This window comes from Lissotriton vulgaris, chromosome 4_1 (assembly GCF_964263255.1).
Source record: "Lissotriton vulgaris chromosome 4_1, aLisVul1.2, whole genome shotgun sequence".
Classification (NCBI taxonomy): domain Eukaryota; kingdom Metazoa; phylum Chordata; class Amphibia; order Caudata; family Salamandridae; genus Lissotriton; species Lissotriton vulgaris.
In genome coordinates, this window is record NC_141691.1 from 1,871,679,354 (window position 1) to 1,871,699,249 (window position 19,896).

General features: G+C 45.4%; 2 protein-coding genes and 1 pseudogene across 2 annotated transcripts in view; 2 read left to right on the forward strand and 1 right to left on the reverse strand.

Moving 5' to 3' along the window:
* TATDN1 (TatD DNase domain containing 1) overlaps positions 1 to 16,423 on the reverse strand; it is a 221,603-nt gene extending 205,180 nt beyond the window's left edge. Inside the window, exon 1 of the mRNA XM_086966195.1 lies at positions 16,029 to 16,423. Coding sequence (XP_086822321.1) covers positions 16,029 to 16,050 — 22 coding nt within the window. The 5' untranslated portion in view covers positions 16,051 to 16,423. The remainder of the gene's footprint in view (positions 1 to 16,028) is intronic.
* LOC147724655 (uncharacterized) lies at positions 4,184 to 7,957 on the forward strand (annotated as a pseudogene).
* A 470-nt stretch (positions 16,424 to 16,893) lies between the features above and the next one.
* Positions 16,894 to 19,896, forward strand: part of NDUFB9 (NADH:ubiquinone oxidoreductase subunit B9) — a 40,083-nt gene continuing 37,080 nt past the window's right edge. The window contains exon 1 of the mRNA XM_086966196.1: positions 16,894 to 17,061. Coding sequence (XP_086822322.1) covers positions 16,973 to 17,061 — 89 coding nt within the window. The 5' untranslated portion in view covers positions 16,894 to 16,972. The remainder of the gene's footprint in view (positions 17,062 to 19,896) is intronic.

The window sequence follows — 19,896 nt, forward strand, 5'->3', positions numbered from 1 at the left end:
TCAATTTATTCTGAAAACAAACAAATGACCATTAAAATATATCTAAGGCCATTCCGGGGTGGGCACCTCCAAGATATTCGCCTGCAGCAGTGAGAAGATATCTCCTAATTTATCCACACGGCTCACAGTTACTGTTTTACTTCTCCTCACATTTACCTGTTGGTAGAATATACACCTTTGACTCAAATTGTCTGCAATGTTTGAAAATAAAGATTAAATCCCTTTTTCTTAAATAGATCATGACTTAACATCCCATATGTGTAGGTCTATTCATGTATCCTCCCATCTGCAGTAGCACTGAAACTGGCAATACATACTTCTCATCAGTTGATCTCCACATATAATTTGGATCTTGTGTACACAAAAGCTGAAACAAATTCTGACACGCCAGACCATAAACTCCATTATGCTGTCTGTAAATCTGCATCAATTTCTCATAATACGCTTGTACTGCTAAACCTGCATTTTGTGCTGTTCTCATAATTTTCAACCAATTAACTTGTTTCTGTGGAACCTTTCCTTACAAGTGCTCAATTACATGAGTATACGTCTGCAGGACAATGTAAGACTGATTTACAAAGAGGGGTATCTCTTTGAGGTTTCTGATCTGGCCAGAGTACTATTTATTGTCTTACACTCACCATACAAATCTTTAGGTGCTACAAATGAAAACATTGTATATAGATCGTCACTAAAAGTTGGAAAATGTATGTACCTTGTTACATTTTTCAAGTCTCTGATCACATTAGGCAATTCTCTTAAATTGTCTCACAAAGGTGCAAACTTTCATTCTTGCAAATCGCATTTGGTTAACCTCATTCTAAAAGTGTCACAATTCTGTTTTTAGATAAATCTACTACAATTTTTTAGCCTGTTTCTCAAGTTTTTCATTTGCACATTGAGCACGTTTTCCTGCTTCTGCCCTCAAAAACACCAATACATCACTATTAAACATTGACATTTTATCACTATAAATTCCCATTTGTATTGTTTCAACCAAATTCTCTTGAAGTTTAAAAATATTAATCTCCACTGTTTTCATTTTCCTTTGGAAAGATGGACCAGCCTCTGGTTCCTCTCTCCTTATACTTGGCTTTCCTGCTTCCACTTCTCTCACTTGAACAAGAGTCTCCTTATACTGAAATGGTCTGGCTACAATGAAGAAACAATCGATGAATTTATTCTTTCCTTCGGAATTACTCTTATCCTCAATCTCGGTCTCATTTCTAGTTTTATCTTTCTTTTCTTTACTTTGAGACTAAATCAGCAACAATGGCAGGAAATACACCCACAGTCTCTAACACATTCTCACGCCATTCCCCCTTCCGTAAACGTGATCTGGCATCCAGTCACTTTTTCATAGCCTTACCAATCAGAACTTTTAGCATTTTCTGATCTGATTTCTCATTGGCCACGCAGTCCCATTCATTCAGTGCTCCAAAACTCGCAGGTCTTGGCCCCGATCAATCACAATATCATTTCAAAACAAACCTTAAAATAATACATAATATCAACAAACCAAAACACATAAGCCCTTTGTCTCTCTACTGGGACACGGAAAGAAAATCAAATTGATGACAATAAAGGGAAATAGCATCACAAAAGCCCCACCAATTGTACACAGAGACAGACCTTTTAACCAGCAACAACCTACCCTTGAAATGAGCATTGTTAAGCCTTCCACTTAGAATAAACACCACTACTCCTTATTTGCGCCCACTCACAACTTGACTGTTAATGATCTCAAAAAGGTCAACCTATAATTAACCTGACGCCACACCTTATTCATCAGACAATATTATATCGAACTCGAGTCCTCCTTAAATCCAAATCCTTTACATAAACCTCATAAAATCAATATTTTTAACAAAATGTAATCCGCAGCACACTACAATACACTAAAATACAAAACAACTTTAAACTTAAACTTTTTCCAAAGCATGCACAAAGCACATCATCATTAACAAAGCACAATTACAAATGAAATCACCAAATCAATATACCATCTCACAAGTAGCATTACATTTCACACTACGCAAAACCTTATTGATACTCACTGAATCCACTCATTAAACGACATGCATGGGTACTCTGGTAATAATTCAAACTCTCCACGATTCTTCAAATTTCCAACATGAAAAAGTTTCACTAATTAGCCCAATTAATTTGTGTTAATTAGATTATCTGTCTCATTGTCTGCATTCCCCACCAACAATATGCTGATGCTGTAATTAAAATAATTTAAGAGGGTCGACTCATAGGATTTAGACTGAGTCTTCGTAAGACTGAGTCCAAACCAAACAAATACACTTACACAAGACAAAGTTCCAAGTTAAACCTAATAGGTTTCTCAATAGTAACATCATTACAAAAGGTAAACAATTGCTAGTTAATCAACAGCAATAAATGTCTGAAGAGTAAATAAAAATTAAATAATGTGAGAGGATCAACATATCAACATAAGATCCACCTACAAAAAAAGCAGGCAGACTGAATTAAGTATAGTTTATTAATAAGCCTCACATAGAGTCTGCCTCCAAAGGATAGTCAGAAAATACTAAGTATAAATCATATGGCAGATTAGCATAGAGACTACATAAATAGAAAGATAACAAAAGTCATTGATAGTCTAAGAAAGTCAAGGAAGTAAAAAAAAGTCTGCCACATATCCCAGAAATATTATCTTTTACAGAGTTTAGACACAAAAGCTGCACGCACTCAGTGGTCAGATGTGATATTTTAGGGTTAAACTAGCTAGTAAACCAATGAATAATCTAACAGATAAGATCCATTCAATAAGATTAATCCAGAAACACCTACTTCTACTGCATAATAAAGAATACGGTGTGCATAGCAAATGAAGGAAACAACATTATGGTTATGTAATACAGAAATATATTAGACAGATCAACTAATGAATGGTCCCTAGAAAAAGCTCGAGCATAGGACCATGAATGTCACAAAGACAGGAACATCCTGGACATGGCTTTGTCAACAGAAACAGAAATTAATACAATTTTATGACAAGACACGCAGGCGAGTATTATGCATTCTAATCTTGCATTTATTGCAATAGCAGCCAAATAAGTGAATAAACCGCAGTTCTCAGAGCGCCAGGCGACAACTGGGCCATGGGAACGAGAAAAAACGATAATACAGTAACCAATCAGCACCAAGTAAATAGATAAGAGGCCATACTGACTGCGCAGCTTCCTCTTTTCTTGCTGCTCGCAGTCAGATAAGTGCTCTTATCTTTGCTCCCAGTGTTCTAATATTGTTCTTTCAGTTATTATATTACATCGTTGCTTATGCTTATTTTCCTTTGCGCGCCGCGGCGCGCCCGCCTTTTCGCGCTTCACGCGCTGTTATTTTCCTTGCCGTACAGCCTGTTAGCTGCCCCCCCCCCCTTTTTGAGTGCCGGTGGTTTCGTCCGGCTTTGCCCCTCGCACTGCTCGCGCTCCTTCTGCCCTTTGTTGTTTTCACCTCAGCGTTTGTCGAAGCCCCTGTCTCCTCGGCGTCTTGCTCCTGTTCTGACGCAGACAGCCTCTCTCCTCTCAGTCCCGCCCCGTACACGCCCACAGAGCTGCTCGGCTCATTAACCCTTTCCTGCCACCTTTTTCCTGTTTTGTCTTGAATATCATGGAACGTGGCAGTTCCTCTGAAGATTTGCATTCCAAGGAGGATAGTGGGTCTTTTAAACAAGACTTGAGTAAATGTATTAATAATTCTGTGGAACATGCTGTGGATTTATCCATGAAACGCATGTCAAAGTCTATGGAAAACTCTATGCTCAGCATTATGTCCAAGGTTTTGGCCCATTCTGCGGGGGATAGCAGAAAACGTAAGGTGGGCCACTCTGCTCCTGTGCATACTTCTAAAAAATCGTCATTGTTGGTGAGCGAGTCTTTCTCGCATTTGTCTGAGGACTTAGTGCCTCCCAGGCCTCCTGCTAAGGAGGGGTTTGTCGGTACTGAGGGCAAAAAAGAAGCAAAAGTCAAAGCATGCAGAGTCACCAAATAAAAAATTGGTAATTTCCACTGTCTTGGACACTGACGATGATATGGCTGATGCAGACGATTTGTTTGATGTATTTGATGTGGCTGACCCTCCTTCCCCCCCTTCCAAAATTCCCAAATCTGACTCTTTTGCTTTTGAACCTGTTTTTGACTCTGATGGTCTCCCCATGTTCGACCCTGCCTCCATCCGTCACCCTAATTCCACGGAATGGCTCCCCTCTCATCATGTGGGCGAATATATTTCGGCCCGTTTACGCCTTCCTCTGGAGACTGCGGTGCGGTCTACACTTAAATCCGAATGCCCTAAACCCTCCTTACCAGAAAAAATCACTCAAGTTCCATCTATTGTTCAGCCCCTCCTCACCTTTTTCTCCAAATTTGGCAAAGATCCACGCAAAGGAGTGGATAAGCATGGTCCTCCTGCCAGGACAAGGTGTTGGATGTGGTGGGTCCTCTGGCCCGTATTCTAGACATGGCGGAATCCGCTCGCCTTGAAGGTGCTGACCTCTCTGCGGAGGACATTTCTATGTGGGCTCAACGTGCTTTCTGTCTATTAGGCAATGCCAACTCTGCCATTACCCACGAACGACGTAAGGGACTTTTGATTAAGTTGGATCCGAAACTTGCCAATCTCGCCCCTATGGATCCTGGTCCCAAGGCCAATGGTCTTCTTTTTGGCGATAACTTGGTCCGTGACCTCAGCAGGTTTGTCTCCACCTTTGCCTCCTTGGATAAGGCGCAACAATCCATTAAAAAAGTTTTTGCTCCTCGTGTTTTTGGACGGACCGGACGAGGCAGGGGTCGCTCTTCCGGCCGTCCCTAAAATCAAGGCTCCAGAGGCTCCTACAATACCTCCCAGGACTACAAGCCCCAATTTTACCCACAGCGGGGTCGTGGCTTCCGAGGTAGAGGACAGAAAACCTACCGCAATTCCAACTCCAACCAACAAGGTAAGCCCTTCTTCTTCCCCTCCTGTAGGGGGTTGTCTAAGATTGTTTCTGTCAAAATGGCGCACCATAAGTTCAGACCCCTGGGTTCTCAACACTGTTCAGGGCTACCTCATAGAGTTCTCTTCTCCTCCTCTCCAAACCTCTTCCCCCCCCACCCCCCTCTAGTTTTCTCCACCCTTATGGCCACTCTAATCTCAAACGAGATTCAATCTCTCCTCCAGAAACAGGCCATTCAGATTTTTCCCTTCGACTCCTCAGGCTTTCTAAGCTCCATTTTTCTAGTTCAAAAGAAAAACAAAAAACGGCGTCCTGTCATCAACCTCAAGTGGTTCAACTAGTTTGTGATTTATCGTCACTTCAAAATGGAGACGATTCTCCATTTACGAGACACCCTTCGCCCAAAAGATTGGATGGTTCGTTTAGACCTTCAGGACGCTTACCTCACAGTTCCTATCCATCAGTCCCATTGGAAGTTTCTTCAATTTCAATGGTCAGGAGTGACCTATTGTTTTACCTCTCTCCCCTTTGGTCTCTCTTCCGCTCCATGGTGCTTCACAAAACTCTTGAAGCCAGTGGTTGCCTTCCTCCGTTCTCTCGGATTCAGACTTATCATCTACCTGGACGATATTCTGATTCTCAATTACGACAGACTCTCTCTTCTGTCCGGTCTTCAGACGACTCAGTCTCTTCTTCTAGACTTGGGTTTCCTTGTCAACCCGGAGAAGTCCTCCTTGATTCCATCTCAGAACACAGAGTTCCTAGGGTTCCTTGTGGACTCGGTGGCCGCTTCTCTCCGTCTGCCCCTCTCCGAGGTTTCCAGAATCAAAGCGGAGATTGCTTCTGTCCTTCAGTCGTCCCTTCTGTCCCTCAGGTCCTTGGCCAGAATCGTCGGTCTTCTTTCCTCCTCTATCCAGGCCATATTCCCAGGCCCTCTCCACTACCGCGCTCTTCAGCCCCTAAAAATCAGACATCTTCGCCAAGGCCTTGCCTACGCAGACCTCGTCGCCTTGGACTCAGAGTCCCGCACCGAGCTTCAATGGTGGATAGACCATTTAGATGCGTGGAACGGGCGCACTATCTTCGCCACTGCCCCAGATCTTGTATTAGAATCCGATGCAAGCCTGTCGGGTTGGGGCGCCCGCTGTGGACCAATCTCGACTGGAGGTACATGGTCGTCAGAGGAGTCCAAGTTGCACATCAACTGTTTAGAAATGCTTGCAGGTTCCTTTGCGATCCAAAGCCTTTCCAAAGACAGAATCAAATGTTCCATCCTTCTCCGCATGGACAATGTTTCTGCGGTTCGCTATATCAATCATCTTGGCGGGACCAAGTTCAAGCCTCTGGCGGATCTAGCGAAAAGTCTGTGGGAGTTCCGCCTCTCTCTTCATTTTTGCTTAACAGCGGAATACCTTCCCGGAAATCTCAACTCTGTAGCGGACTGGCACTCCAGGTTTCTCCACGATTCCAGCGATTGGAAGCTTTGTACCTCCGTTTTCAGTTCTCTTTCTCACAAATGGGGTCCCTTCTCCATAGATCTTTTTGCTTCCCGCCTCAATTGCCAATTACCCCAGTTCTTCAGTTGGCGGCCGGATCCTCTGGCACTAGCTACAGATGCATTCCTTCAGGATTGGTCTCTTCACCTCAATTATGCTTTTCCTCCTTTTCTTATGATCAGCAGAGTTCTGTCTCAAGTTAATCGTCAGTCCACTTCTCTGGTACTGATTGCTCCTTTTTGGCAAGCTCAAATTTGGTTTCCCTCCCTTTTGGAGATGGCAATAGTTTTTCCTATCCTTCTTCCATCTTTCGACGACCTGCTCATCAATCCTCAGGGTCTTCGTCACAGCCTCATTCTGGACAACTCCTTGACTCTGTCGGCCTGGAAAGTTTCCGGCCTTCCCCTCCTGACATCCTCATTTCGCAAGAGGCTGCTCTCTTCATCAACCAGGCCTGGGCCCCTGGGACTTCCAAAGCATACAAATCCGCCTGGTCTCTTTGGGCAAGCTGGTGTTTGGAAAGGAATATCGATCCCCTTTTAGCCCCTCTGAATTTTATAATCAATTTTCTGGCCTCTGTGGCCAGCTCAGGTACCATCAACCTTTATCGCTCTGCAATTTCCCTCATCCATTCTCAGATCGATGGCAAACCAGTTGGCGTTCATCCTCTGATCTGTCGCCTCCTCAAGGGTGCTCGATGAGCTAAACCTCCGTTGGCTAAGTATAACTTTTTATGAGATGTTTCAGTGGTTCTTAAACTGTTCATGAATTGGCCTGCTAACTCTGCCTTGTCTCTCAAAATGTTATCTGCCAAGCTGACAATGTTACTTTGTTTGATCTCTATTAAAAGAATTTCAGATGTTAGAGCTTTAGATGTTTCTTCTCGACAATTTTCCCCTACAGGTGTTCTGTTCCAGATTCGCAGAAGAACGAAAACTAATTTGGATTCAGTGTTTTATCCTTATTTTCCTGACCAACCACAACTTTGTGTGGGACAATGCTTGAAAGTGTATGAACAAAAGACCGCTAATCTCAGAGCGTCCTCTTGTTCCCAACTTCTTATTTCCTTCCGCAAATCCCACCTTCCCGTCTCTTCCCCTACCCTCGCCAGGTGGGTTAGTTGGGTCATGTCTCTTGCCGGTATTGACGTCTCCGTTTTCGGAGCGCATTCCGCCAGGGGAGCCATGACCTCTAAGGCCTTTTGGTCCGGCTCCCGTCTGGAGGACATTCTGAGATCAGCTGATTGGTCCAATGACAGTGTTTTCCGCATGTTCTACTGTAAACCTATTCATTCTGTTGCTTCTGTTATTAATATGCTTTGAACAAGCATAATAGGAGCCTCCGGTCTGGTCATAAAATGTAGATTTTCCTAGTTATTATGACGGAAAGTCTTAATTTTATTAAAGACACGGAGGCGAGTATTATCCCACCTCTACACTGCTAATTTGTGTTCTACCTCCCTACAGCGAATCCGGCCTTGCCACCTGCTTCATCATAAGAGGTCATCCCTCCATCGTCTTCGTGCTTCACCCTTGTGGACTCCTTCAGCTCTCCCGGCTACTTCTCCAGATGCTCAAGTTGGACTTTGGCCTTGGCTCTCCGTGGTTCAAGATATCTGCTCCTGGACTTTGGCTGTTTCTATTGTTATGTCTATTTTTCCTTTGTTGACCAATTTTATCTGACCTGCTCGTCAGCGAAAAGAGGAAGCTGCGCAGTTAGTATGGCCTCTTATCTAAATACTTGGTGCTGATTTTGTTACAGTATTATCGTTTTTTCTCGTTCCCATGGCCCAGTTGTCGCCTGGCCCTCTGGGAACTGTAGTTTATTCACTTATTTGGCTGCTTTTGCAATAAATGCAAGATTAGAATGCATAATACTCGCCTCCGTGTAAGACTTTCCGTCATAATAACTAGGAAAATCTACATTTATCAACATAGAAACCATAGCTGCCAAGGCTTCGGATTGCTTATGTGTGACAGTTTTATAATTTCAGTGTAATTATGAGTGATATTCAACGACTATGAGTGACACTTTCTTGCGAGCAAAATCAGGCAATGAAGACGAAGGAAACATATAAATATCAGAAAGTAAACCCATTTGAGCAACGGAAAACTCTAAGATCTTAAAACTGCTGCAAAGCAGCTGAAATAGAAGGGCACTAACCTAGACCCCAGTTGACTTTGGCTAATAGTCATGACGCGCTAAATGTGCTAAAAGTAAATTAAATAAGGATTGGAGAACGTACTTGTGACACTTATTAGTGTGTAGCAAGCAGCACGTGATTGGAGAGCTGCTCTTAGACATGGATCTGCCGCTGTTTTCGAGCGTGACCCCCTCAACAAGTTCAGCAGCACTGAGAGGCTGGGCATGGACAAGGTCGGTGCCCCTTGTCTGCTCTGGTAGTGGCGGACGCTCAAAGAAAACCAAAGCTGCCACCCGCTGCTTCACTGACTGATTGAGTTCGACAATAAACCAAACACTGCAGTGAGCGCGTTTAATTCTTATATCACCCTGACCAGTCATAATGTGCTGCAGGATCACATGCTAATGAGACACTTAGAGGCCAGCTCAGCTTGGCTGAAGTGAGCCCCGGACTTAGTTGTACTAACTAGCGCTATATCATCAATAACTCTAAAACAGAGACACCGGTCTCATCATGACCACTGCAGTGCTTCTATGCCTGAAAACGGGTTTGCGATGAACTCTAAATTAACCTGCAATTGCCTGCCTCACTAACAATCACTTTCACCCATCCCTTCCTCCTACACTTCATTCCACTCATGCCTACTTAGTCTGCTATCGACCCTCTTTTTCCTCCCCTTACTCCCACATTTCCATGTTCGCCTTTTCCTCTCAGCTCTTTTGCGCAATGGTCCCTCTTCTCTTTTAATTCACTCTCCTCTCTCTCCTTATATCCTTCTGCCACATTGCATGTGTCCTCATGTCTAACTTCAGATCTCTCTCTCGAGCATCCCTCACTTGCCATCATCTTGTGTCTCCCACTAACCACTCTCCCACGGCATCTTGCTCTTAGACAAATACATACTGAAAATGTAAATGCAGTAAAATCGATTTTGTGGAATTGTATATTTGGTTTATGTCAAATTGGGTGGCTGCTTCCTGCTCAATTGCTTAATTATCTCAGTTCATGACTCCAGTACATCAGTCCCCATAGGAAATATTTATTGCGATGAAAAGCCAATATTCAGGTGTGCATGTGATCGGCCCGGTAAGCTCAAGCCATTTGCATTTCACAATAGAGAAATGCAGGACTGTATGGGCTACTAAAGACCTGACTCTCTCCCTTCAAAAGCAAGATCCTCCTCCTTAGTTGTTTTTTCCTCTACCTTTCTCACCCATCTGCCATCATTTCCTGGTTCTGCCTTTGCTGCCATGTTTTCCTCCCCTCCACTAGGCTCTTCCTTGCTTTTCGCCAGGCACCCACGAGACTCCTGAGGCGGAAGCCGGGAGCGATAGAGACATTTATTTTAAAAAAGCTTGTGTGTGATACTCTGTTATTTTAAAATATTCACCTTTGCACTTGGCAGTCCACGAACAGCGAACTCATCGCTGCAACGCTCGTCACTCTCCCACCGCCATTCTCGAGGGCGAGGCGCGACGACGGTCACGCCCACCTCAGGTGGCCACGCCCCCTGATTATTGCATAAATAGTGCGCGCAGCTGGAAAGCGCGACACTAAGACCCACGAGACTCCTGAGGCGGAAGCCGGGAGCGATAGAGACATTTATTTTAAAAAAGCTTGTGTGAGATACTCTGTTATTTTAAAATATTCACCTTTGCACTTGGCAGTCCACGAACAGCGAACTCATCGCTGCAACGCTCGTCACTCTCCCACCGCCATTCTCGAGGGCGAGGCGCGACGACGGTCACGCCCACCTCAGGTGGCCACACCCCCTTGACGCCTCTTCTCTCCACTATAAATCATGTGCCTTGCCAGGAAGCGCAGCGGACGAGCGCAGCGGGCGCGACGATTGGCGCCGAAGGCGCGCCTAAGGTAAGCCCGTCTGCGCCCGTCCGCGCCAGACCGAGCCCTGAGCCTATGCCCCATGCTGGTCATAACTGCCCTCGATTGAAATATTCACTTGATACTCTGTACCAGCTCAGGGAACCATTAAACATCAGATGTAATGGAACTATCATTCTGGAGACCGATCCTATTGGCTGCCCAAACTGCGACTACAGGTTATCCCAATCCCCATCCCCCCAACCCGAACCTGTATACCTTGAGATGGCCCTGCTTAATTGTAGGTCACTCCCAAAGCACCAGACAGAAATTCACCTACTACTATCAGAGTCGGACTTAGACGTCCTGTTCTTAACAGAAACGTGGTTATCCCCTAGCACGGATCCGGACATCAATCAAGCACTTCCTCCCGGATACCTCATTAAAACCCTAAATAGACCAAAGGGTATTGGAGGGGGTATTACGATTATCTATCGTGATAATCTTTCATGCCAGTTTAAAGATAGCCCCATTTTAGATAGTGAAAATGTTCTGTTCTCCCTTCACCTGCCGCCATCTACGACACTTTCTGGGGCCCTAATCTACCGCCCTCCGGGACAGGTAGGGTGTTTCATAGACTCACTCATGGACACCATCTCTTCCCTTGCTTGTGTGACCCCAAACTTCACAATACTCGGAGACTTAAACCTCCACTTCAATGATCAAGGCAACAAACTCGCCACTGACTTACAAGCCGATTTGGCTTCCCTTAATCTTCAACTACTCAACAATGAACCCACCCATACGAAAGGACGACTACTGGATCCTATCTTTTCCAACCTTTCCAAACTTACCGTACATACCCCTCTGCCCCTTCCCTGGTCAGACCACTTTTTGGTCCCTTTTAAACTTCAACTTCCAGGTAAACCGTCTGACACCACTCTCCCCCGAGTCCCTTCTCGTCCCTGGAAAAAACTGGACACAATTCTATGGGATCACGCTCTGACTTCCACTCTACCTATAGTAGACCGTAATCCCTCGTCAGCTGAAATCCAACTTCATAACTGGATAAATGACTCCCTCGACTCAGTCTTACCACTTAAAACTCTCCCATCCAGTAGGAAGTCGTCCAAACTACCATGGTTCACTGAAGAACTACGCGAAATGAGAAGGAAAGGCAAGAGGCTTGAACGCCAATGGAGAAAGAACTGGAACACAGATGACAAAAGCAACTATAGAAGCTATATTAGGCTTTATAAAAACGCATTAAAAACTGCGCAGGCCTCCTACTTTGAGGAGCAAATAGCCTCAGCTGCTAACTCCGCGAAAGAGACTTATCGAATTGTGAAACTCCTCACCAAAATACAGGACCCTCCTTCATCCCCAGATTTGGATGGCGCAAAATGTAACCAAATGGCAGACTTTTTTTCGGCAAAAATTGCTAAAATCCTGACCTCCCTTCCAGCTCCTCCTACTGCTCAAGCAGGTCTTGGTCTTGGTTCCTCTCCCCTCCAAAACACCCCGAAATTAACCTTTTTCTCCCAAATCTCCATTGAAACGTTTCTTAACGTTTTACAGAAAGTCAAAAGTGGTTCCCCATCAGACCCAGCCCCCATTAGTAAATTGAAGCTAGTTGCTCCCACTATTGCCCCCCTTTTTACCAATCTGATCAACGCCTCCTTTGAAAATGGTATAGTCCCGGCAAATTGGAAAAAAGCCACAGTCAAGGCTCTCATAAAAAAACCGCACTTAGACCCCACAGATCCTTCTAATTTTAGACCGATCTCATTGCTACCGGCTATGAGTAAAATAGCCAAACGAGTAGCAAATCAACAACTTTCGGAATTTTTAGAGACCAATCATCTTCTCCGCATGTCCCAGACAGGCTTTAGACCAGGACAAGGGACTGACACCGCATTGTTAGCCGTGGTCGAAGAAGCTAGGGGCATAATGGACGCAGGAGGATCAGTGGCAGTGATCCTCCTCGACCTGAGTGCCGCCTTCGACACGGTGGACCATGCTACCCTTGTCCAGCGCCTTGGGCTGATAGGAGTGTCGGACTCCGCTTTGGCCTGGATCTCATCCTTTCTCAAAGACAGGTCCTTTCAAGTTGCGGACGGATTTTCCGTCTCTAATGCTCAGTCTCTTAAGTGTGGTGTGCCTCAGGGTTCTTCCCTGAGCCCCACACTTTTTAATGTTTACATGGCTCCCCTTGAGGATGTTGTCAAGCCATTTGGCATTAAATCAATAATGTATGCTGACGACACTCAGCTCGTCGTCTCCCTTAACCAACCAGACAACGCCTTGTCCAATCTGAGCAGTTGCCTGGAGAAGGTGCATCAATGGATGTGCGAATCCAGGTTAAAACTTAATGGGGAGAAATCTGAAATACTCCTCTTGGGAACCCGCAACAAAATTCCCACATCCCTCCCTTGGCCACCATGCATGGGAACGCCACCTATTCCCAAATCCGAAGTCAAGAGCTTAGGGATATGGCTTGACCAGGATCTAAGTTTCAAAACTCAGGCGAGGAAAACGGCGGGAACCTGTTTCGGCCTGATAAAGATGGCTCGAAAGATTTTACATCTACTCCCGCTCCAGTCCAGGAAACTCCTGATGCAGGGGCTTGTGAACTCCCGATTGGACTATGGAAATGTCCTGTATCTGGGGGCCCCAGCCTCGGTTGTCCATAGACTTCAATGCGCACAGAATGCGGCGGCTAGAATCCTCACAGGAACCTCAGCGAGGAATTCGGCCAAACCAGCTCTCAGAAGCCTGCACTGGTTGCCAGTAAAAGAGAGGGTCAATTTTAAGACCCTGTGCATTACTCATAGAATTATGCACAACGAAGGCCCTCCCATTCTTAGGACACTCGTGACTCAACAGCATTCAAGTCGACAATTAAGATCCAACTCTCTTTCCCTCGCCAATGTCCCTAGAATTAGGAAGGCCAGAACAGGCGGTCACCTGTTCTCCTATAATGCTCCCAGACTTTGGAATGCCCTTCCTCTCTCCCTGAGGCAAGAATATAACCACCTCAGGTTTAGGAAACGCCTAAAAACCCTACTTTTCCCCTGAGCTTGTCTTCCTGACCCTTCCTTACCTCAGTACCGTGGTCTTTTTAGCGCCGGGATGCCCCAGGGTAGCTGCGCGCTGTAGAAAACCTAAAATCAAATCAAATCAAATCAAACAGGTGCCGGTATTGTCCTTCCTCCTCTCGTGCATGAGGACTCCAATAAAAGTCAAAGGGCTTGGAAGAAGCAAAAGCACCTGCACCATTCAGGGGATCACCGTGAGTGGCAGCTGATTCTATCAATCAACTGCCAGCAGTGCAGAATGCGCCCATTTTCACCAGAACTGGCACATGTGCGGGGCAGAGCTCAGGTCTTCATTGCCAGTCAAGTCACAGCCACGGGCACCTCTTGATTGGTGCAGACAAAGTAAGTGACGGGAAACATGCTCCTCATCTGTACAACGGACTCAGGAGAGAAACATTTACAACCAGGCAATGTGAGATGCTGTTCTGAGCTCATCTGATTTGCGTGATAAATCATTGTGCCTGCAGTGATACGAAAATCACATCATTATGTGTTACTCTAACGCCTGATGTGCAACACTTGGCAAGGCTGAGAAACCTTGGATTACGCTTCTATTAAGCTGATTTTCTGAAATGGAAAACACATACAAGTGGAACAAGAAGTTTGTTCACATCAAATAAAAGTGCACACTTCTCTCTGCATACATGAAGGGATATCAATGCAAGCGGGCTGCGGCGTAGTCACACAAACCTACGCTTATATGAATTAAACATTTTTCTAAGTAATACAAACACCCTTCAGCTCGTTTCTTCTCCAGTACGGTCATGTCACCATTCCACATACGCAACAGTGCTCTATACCTCTCATGTCAGAGGTGAGGATGAGAGTGGCCAATTAGGAGACACCCCTACCTTGGAGTAAGTGTGACTACAGGATGTAGTCCCCACTCTGTCCCCGAGTTAGGATCATCGTTGATGAAAATCGGGTACGCAGATGGTTTGTTTCTACAGAAAGTACAAGTATAGCCATTTACGAGTCCACTACCATATAGTGACAAGACTAGGAGGGTACATCTCTAGAAGCTTCTTAAGGGATCTGTATCCTGATGAATGCAATCTGCCCTATCGGGCGGCAAACTACGGCAGAAACATGTTGATACGGCAGACAGGGTAATGGTGTTGTTACTTTTCCATATACTCATATAGGATTTCTTTTAATCCTGCCAAGTGGGATCCATATTATAGGTGTTGATACAGACTTAGACAGTTTTAGACTTTTTCTGTGTGTGAGGGATCCCTATCTGTTGATTTCTTTCTTTCCAATATTCTCTTTTTTTTTATGTTCCTCCATGGACGTTGGTCTGCATCAGGGAGTCGCAGCGGCCCTATGATGAAGCATGCCACTCACTGAGTGGGTGAGGGCAGTATTTACAACCCTTTGGGATTTCCAAATTGGTATGTCACCTCCATCACTTGCCTCCTTCATAGGGCTTGGTGATCACTTGTGTTTTTCTCTTTCCTATTATTGTTATTTAAAAAAATGTAACCAGTGTGGGACCGTTTGACCGACTTCCCAGACGGTAATATACATTTTCAGTCATTCCCTTGTTCACATGTCCTTCTCGCAAAGTGAGTATTATAAATTGGTGGGAGAACGAGGGAAGGCTTAATCTCGCTTCCTTTCTTTTTTGTGGATTTAGTTGATAAATCGATCATGGTGCCTGTGGTGATACGGAAATACACATTATGCGTTTCTCTAACGATTGATGTGCAACACTTGGCCAGTCTGAGAAACCATGGATTAGGCTTGTATTTTGTTGATTTTCTGAAATAGAAAACACACAAAGAAACACATACAAGTGGAAAAAAGCTTGTTCACATAAAATAAAAAGTGCACATTTCTCTCTGCATATATGAAGGGATATAAATGCAAGTGGGCTGTGGCGTAGTGACACAAGCTTACGCTTATTTGAATTAGACATTTTTCTAAGTAATAAAAACACTCTAACACCCTGCAGCAAGTTTCTTCTCCCGTAGTCATATCACCCTGCCAAAAACGCAACAGTGCTCTGTGCCTCTCATGAGAGCCCCAGAAAAATATTACGGTGGCATTCATGATTAAGTAATAATCTCCCTTTAAATGATTGTGGCCCTAAACCCTCCCAAAATTAATTTAACTGAAAATGACTACAGGTAACAACACGAGACTGACATCAATCACTAGAAACGCACAGAATGATAAATGCTTTATGCTGAAAAATATGGAAAATTGTGTGCCATGCATTCTCTTCTCATTACGAATCACCTTCATCTTCCTGATCCTGTTTAATACGGTACACACGTGATACAGTATTATAACATAATTCTTTCAAGCGATTCTCTAAAACCAATCTTCCAAAGTGCGGGCTGCCTGGTGAATGGATGAGGTATCCCTCATTAGTGATTTACCATTCATTTTCTACGGGACAGCATTGGGGGTACATAAAGTTTAGGAAAATGTTGTCATAGACTGGAAAATGTGGATCGCAACATGCACATATGGGCCCAACGGCGCCCAAGTCTTCTTACCGATTAATTTAAATCGACTCATGCTGCTGTTTGAGAGTCTGCACAGTTGACAGAGACCCTTGGTATCCCATCAGCCTTTGCGCTTCCACTACCTCTTGGAAGTCTTAAGGGTTGCGGTAGTGGAGACTTTCTCCGCACACCACCAAGTCCACAAGTGAGCACGGCTGCTATTCTTGTTACATAATACCATACCTCAGATGTTAACTGAGAAAATGAAAAAACACTTTCTCCATGTAAAAGTATCAGTCAATTAACCTGTTTTACATGCCCATAAAGCAACAGTATAGATGAGCGAATCATATGTAGAATTATTTCAGATAACCTGTCTCTTTCAGGTCTTGGGTTCTAACATAAATGGCATACGATAAAAGTCCGGTCATTCTAAAATGGTCGCTACATTTAGCCAAAGGATTTTTACTTTTGAGCCTGGACCTAAGAAAGACGGTCCTTCTTTTGTTTCCTACAGTAAACTACACTTCGCCTTGCGTTGTGGTCACATAATGCCGCGAGAACAGAAACTACTGTACAACTTCTAATGTCCTTAATTGTATGTACTTGAAAGTAATGGCAAGGACAACTTCGTGTTCCAGAGATAGTAACAATTAATTGAAATCAGTTGATTTCAAATAAGAATACTTATGTGTTAGTTCATTAATTTATTACATCTGTAAAAAAATGTTGGGCTTTATTGTTTTGTTTCACCCTTAATGTTTGATGGTCAAATTAAATGTCAACAGTATCAATGAGCGAAGTGGACAAGTATCTTTTAGCCGTTTATTTTGCGTGTTTGTAGATTGTCAACCACTAAGAACTCTAGCTCTAAGATGGCGACCAACTGTACACTTGTCGTGTAAGCCCGTCTTTTGTTTCTAAAGGGTTAGCTGGGAGGAACGGGAGGCCGTGGGTTCAGCCGCCTGGTGCGAGCCTGCAGCGAGGAAGCTGTCATGTCCTTCGCTTATCTCACGCACCAGCAGAAGGTGCTGCGGCTCTACAAGAAAGCTGTCCGCCACCTGGAGTCATGGGTGGTGTTCAGGTACCAGAGAACGCACCAACGCTGCAGCATGACGATCTCCTATAGTCTCCGTCCGTGGTGTCACCTTGAGCGGCTCCTATGGCAGCCAGAGTGCGAGGTGCATCGCCTCAGTTTAGGCAAGAGCACGCTTGTAGGTGCATCGCCTCAGTGTAGGCAAGAGCACGCTTAGAGACTCCAGGGCAGGCGCGAAAGGTTGTGCAAAGTCCACAGTCATGTGCCCCTATTTCCTCGATCATCTACCCGAATTTTCCCCTTTCATGTTAACCTTTTATTTCATTTTCCCAGATCATTATGTTCTGCATTGGACTCTGGATGTTAAACTGTACTTCTTTTAGTAAATTGTTTTAATAAATGTTAAACGCTTTAGCGGCCCTAGTACCCATCTATCCAATGGCAATCCTTCTCTTAGCTAATTCCAGTGCTAATTGAAGGAATCAACGGTCAAGTCAAGTCAAGTAATTTATATAGCGCGCTACATACCCAGAGGGTCTCAAGGCGCTTGAGGAAGGGTAGGGAATTACTTGTCGAATATCCAGGTTTTAAGTTGCTTTCTGAATGTAAGGTGGTTCTGAGTGAGGCGAAGGTGAGTGGGAAGTGAGTTCCAGGTTTTAGCTGCCAGGTAGGAGAAGGATCTGCCTCCCATGGTGGTTTTGTTGATGCGAGGTACAGTTGCAAGGGCTTGGTTGGATGATCGTAGGTGGCGGGAGGGGGTGTAGAAGGAGAGTCGTGAGTTGAGGCATTCGGGTCCAAGTTCGTAAAGTGCTTTGTGTGCGTGGGTTAGGAGGCGGAAAGTAATCCTCTTGTTAACTGGGAGCCAGTGGAGGTTTTTCAGGTGTCCAGAGATGTGGTCTTTACGTGGGATGTCTAGTATGAGTCTGGCTGAGGCGTTCTGGATGCGTTGAAGTTTTTTCTGGAGTTTTGCGGTGGTACCGGCGTATAGGGTGTTTCCGTAGTCCAGGCGGCTTGTGACCAGTGCGTGGGTTACCGTTTTTCTGGTTTCGGTGGGGATCCAGCGAAATGCTTTTTGAGCATGCGAAGAATATTGAAGCAAGAAGATGAGACGGCGTTGACTTGTCTGTTCATAGAGAGAGAGGAGTCCAGGATGACACCTAAGTTCCGTGCGTGGTCCGTCGGGATGGGTGCTTTTCCAAGGGCCTCTGGCCACCAAGAGTCATCCCAGGCGGAGGGGGAGGTGCCAAGGATAAGGACTTCAGTTTTGTCAGAATTCAGTTTCAGGCGGCTGTGCTTCATCCACTCGGCTACTTCCTTCATCCCTTCATGTAGGTTGGTTTTGGCGGTGTTAGGGTCTTTGGTGAGTGAGAGGATCAGTTGAGTGTCATCCGCGTAGGAGATGATGTTGAGGTTGTGTTGGCGTACGATGGTCGCGAGGGGGCTCATGTATACGTTGAAGAGGGTGGGACTAAGTGAGGACCCTTGTGGTACGCCGCAGATGACTTCAGTGGCCTCTGAGTGGAATGGTGGGAGGCGGACTCTCTGGGTTCTTCCGGTGAGGAAGGAGGTGATCCATTCCAGTGCTTTTCCTTGGATACCGATGTTTCTGAGGCGTTGTATTAAGGTGCTATGACAAACTGTGTCGAAGGCTGCGGAGAGGTCGAGAAGGATGAGGGCGACTGTGTCTCCGTTGTCTAGCAGAGTACGAATGTCGTCTGTTGCTGCGATGAGTGCGGTCTCAGTGCTGTGTTTAGCACGGAAGCCGGACTGTGAGGAGTCGAGGGTTTAACCAGCATGGAATGGAATGGAATGAAAATTTGTAAAGCGCGATGGCTACCCAAAGGCGTCCCAGCTCTGTAGACAAACTGGAGGGTTGAACTGTAGGGCGGGGGTGGGGGGAGCAAAGGGTGGGTTAAGTGTGAGATTTATTAAAAAGCCAAGTTTTTAGGAGTTTTCGAAATGTGAGCAGGTTGGATTCTGACCTGATTGTGAGTGGTAGAGTGTTCCAGATCCTGGCCAAGTTGTAGGAAAGCGAGCGGCCTCCGCATCTGGCTCTTTTTATACGTGGTACGGAGGTAAGGTAGGAGGTCGCGGATCTGAGGGCTCGAGGAGGATGGTATGCTTCAACCAAATGTTGATTTATGGCGGGGCCTGTTCCCCAGTAGGAGCGGTGCGCGATGCACATGCTCTTGAATTCTATTCTAGCTTTCATGGGTAGCCAGTGAAGGTCCTTCAATCTGGCTTTTACTGAGGATCGGCGAGGGAGGTTCAAGAGGATTCTTGCTGCGCAGTTTTGGACAACTTGCAGTTTGGACATTGTGGACTGTGGGGTGCCTAGGTATAGGGCGTTACCGCAGTCGAGGCGTGACAGGATTAGTCCTTGGACCATGATTCGTCTGGAGTGAAACGGGAGAAGGGGGAGAATCTTGCGGAGAAATCTCATCAGCCCAAAGCAGATGGCGGCTAGTTTGGTGGCTTGGTAGTTGAAGGTGAGATTGCTCTTAATTTGATCCTTAGGTTGGGGGGGGGCTACCTAAACATAGGGGCCAGATGGTATCGATGGATTTGGAGATGTTGTTTCCAAGGAGCATTACCTCTGTCTTGTCCCCGTTAAGTTTTAGATGGGAGACCGACATCCAGGACGCAACAGCTTCCAGGCAGTTGTGTAGGCTGTGGTTTGAGTTGAGGGGGGGGTCCAGTGCTACCACCAGCTGAGTGTCGTCCGCGTAGGTGACAATTTTCACCCCAAAAGGGCGGACGACATCAGCTAGGGGACGGAGGTAAACATTAAAAAGGGTGGGACTCAGGGAGGAGCCCTGAGGCACTCCACAGTTAAGAGGTTTACTAGAGGAGGTAAACTCCTTTTCGAATACCTGGAAGGAT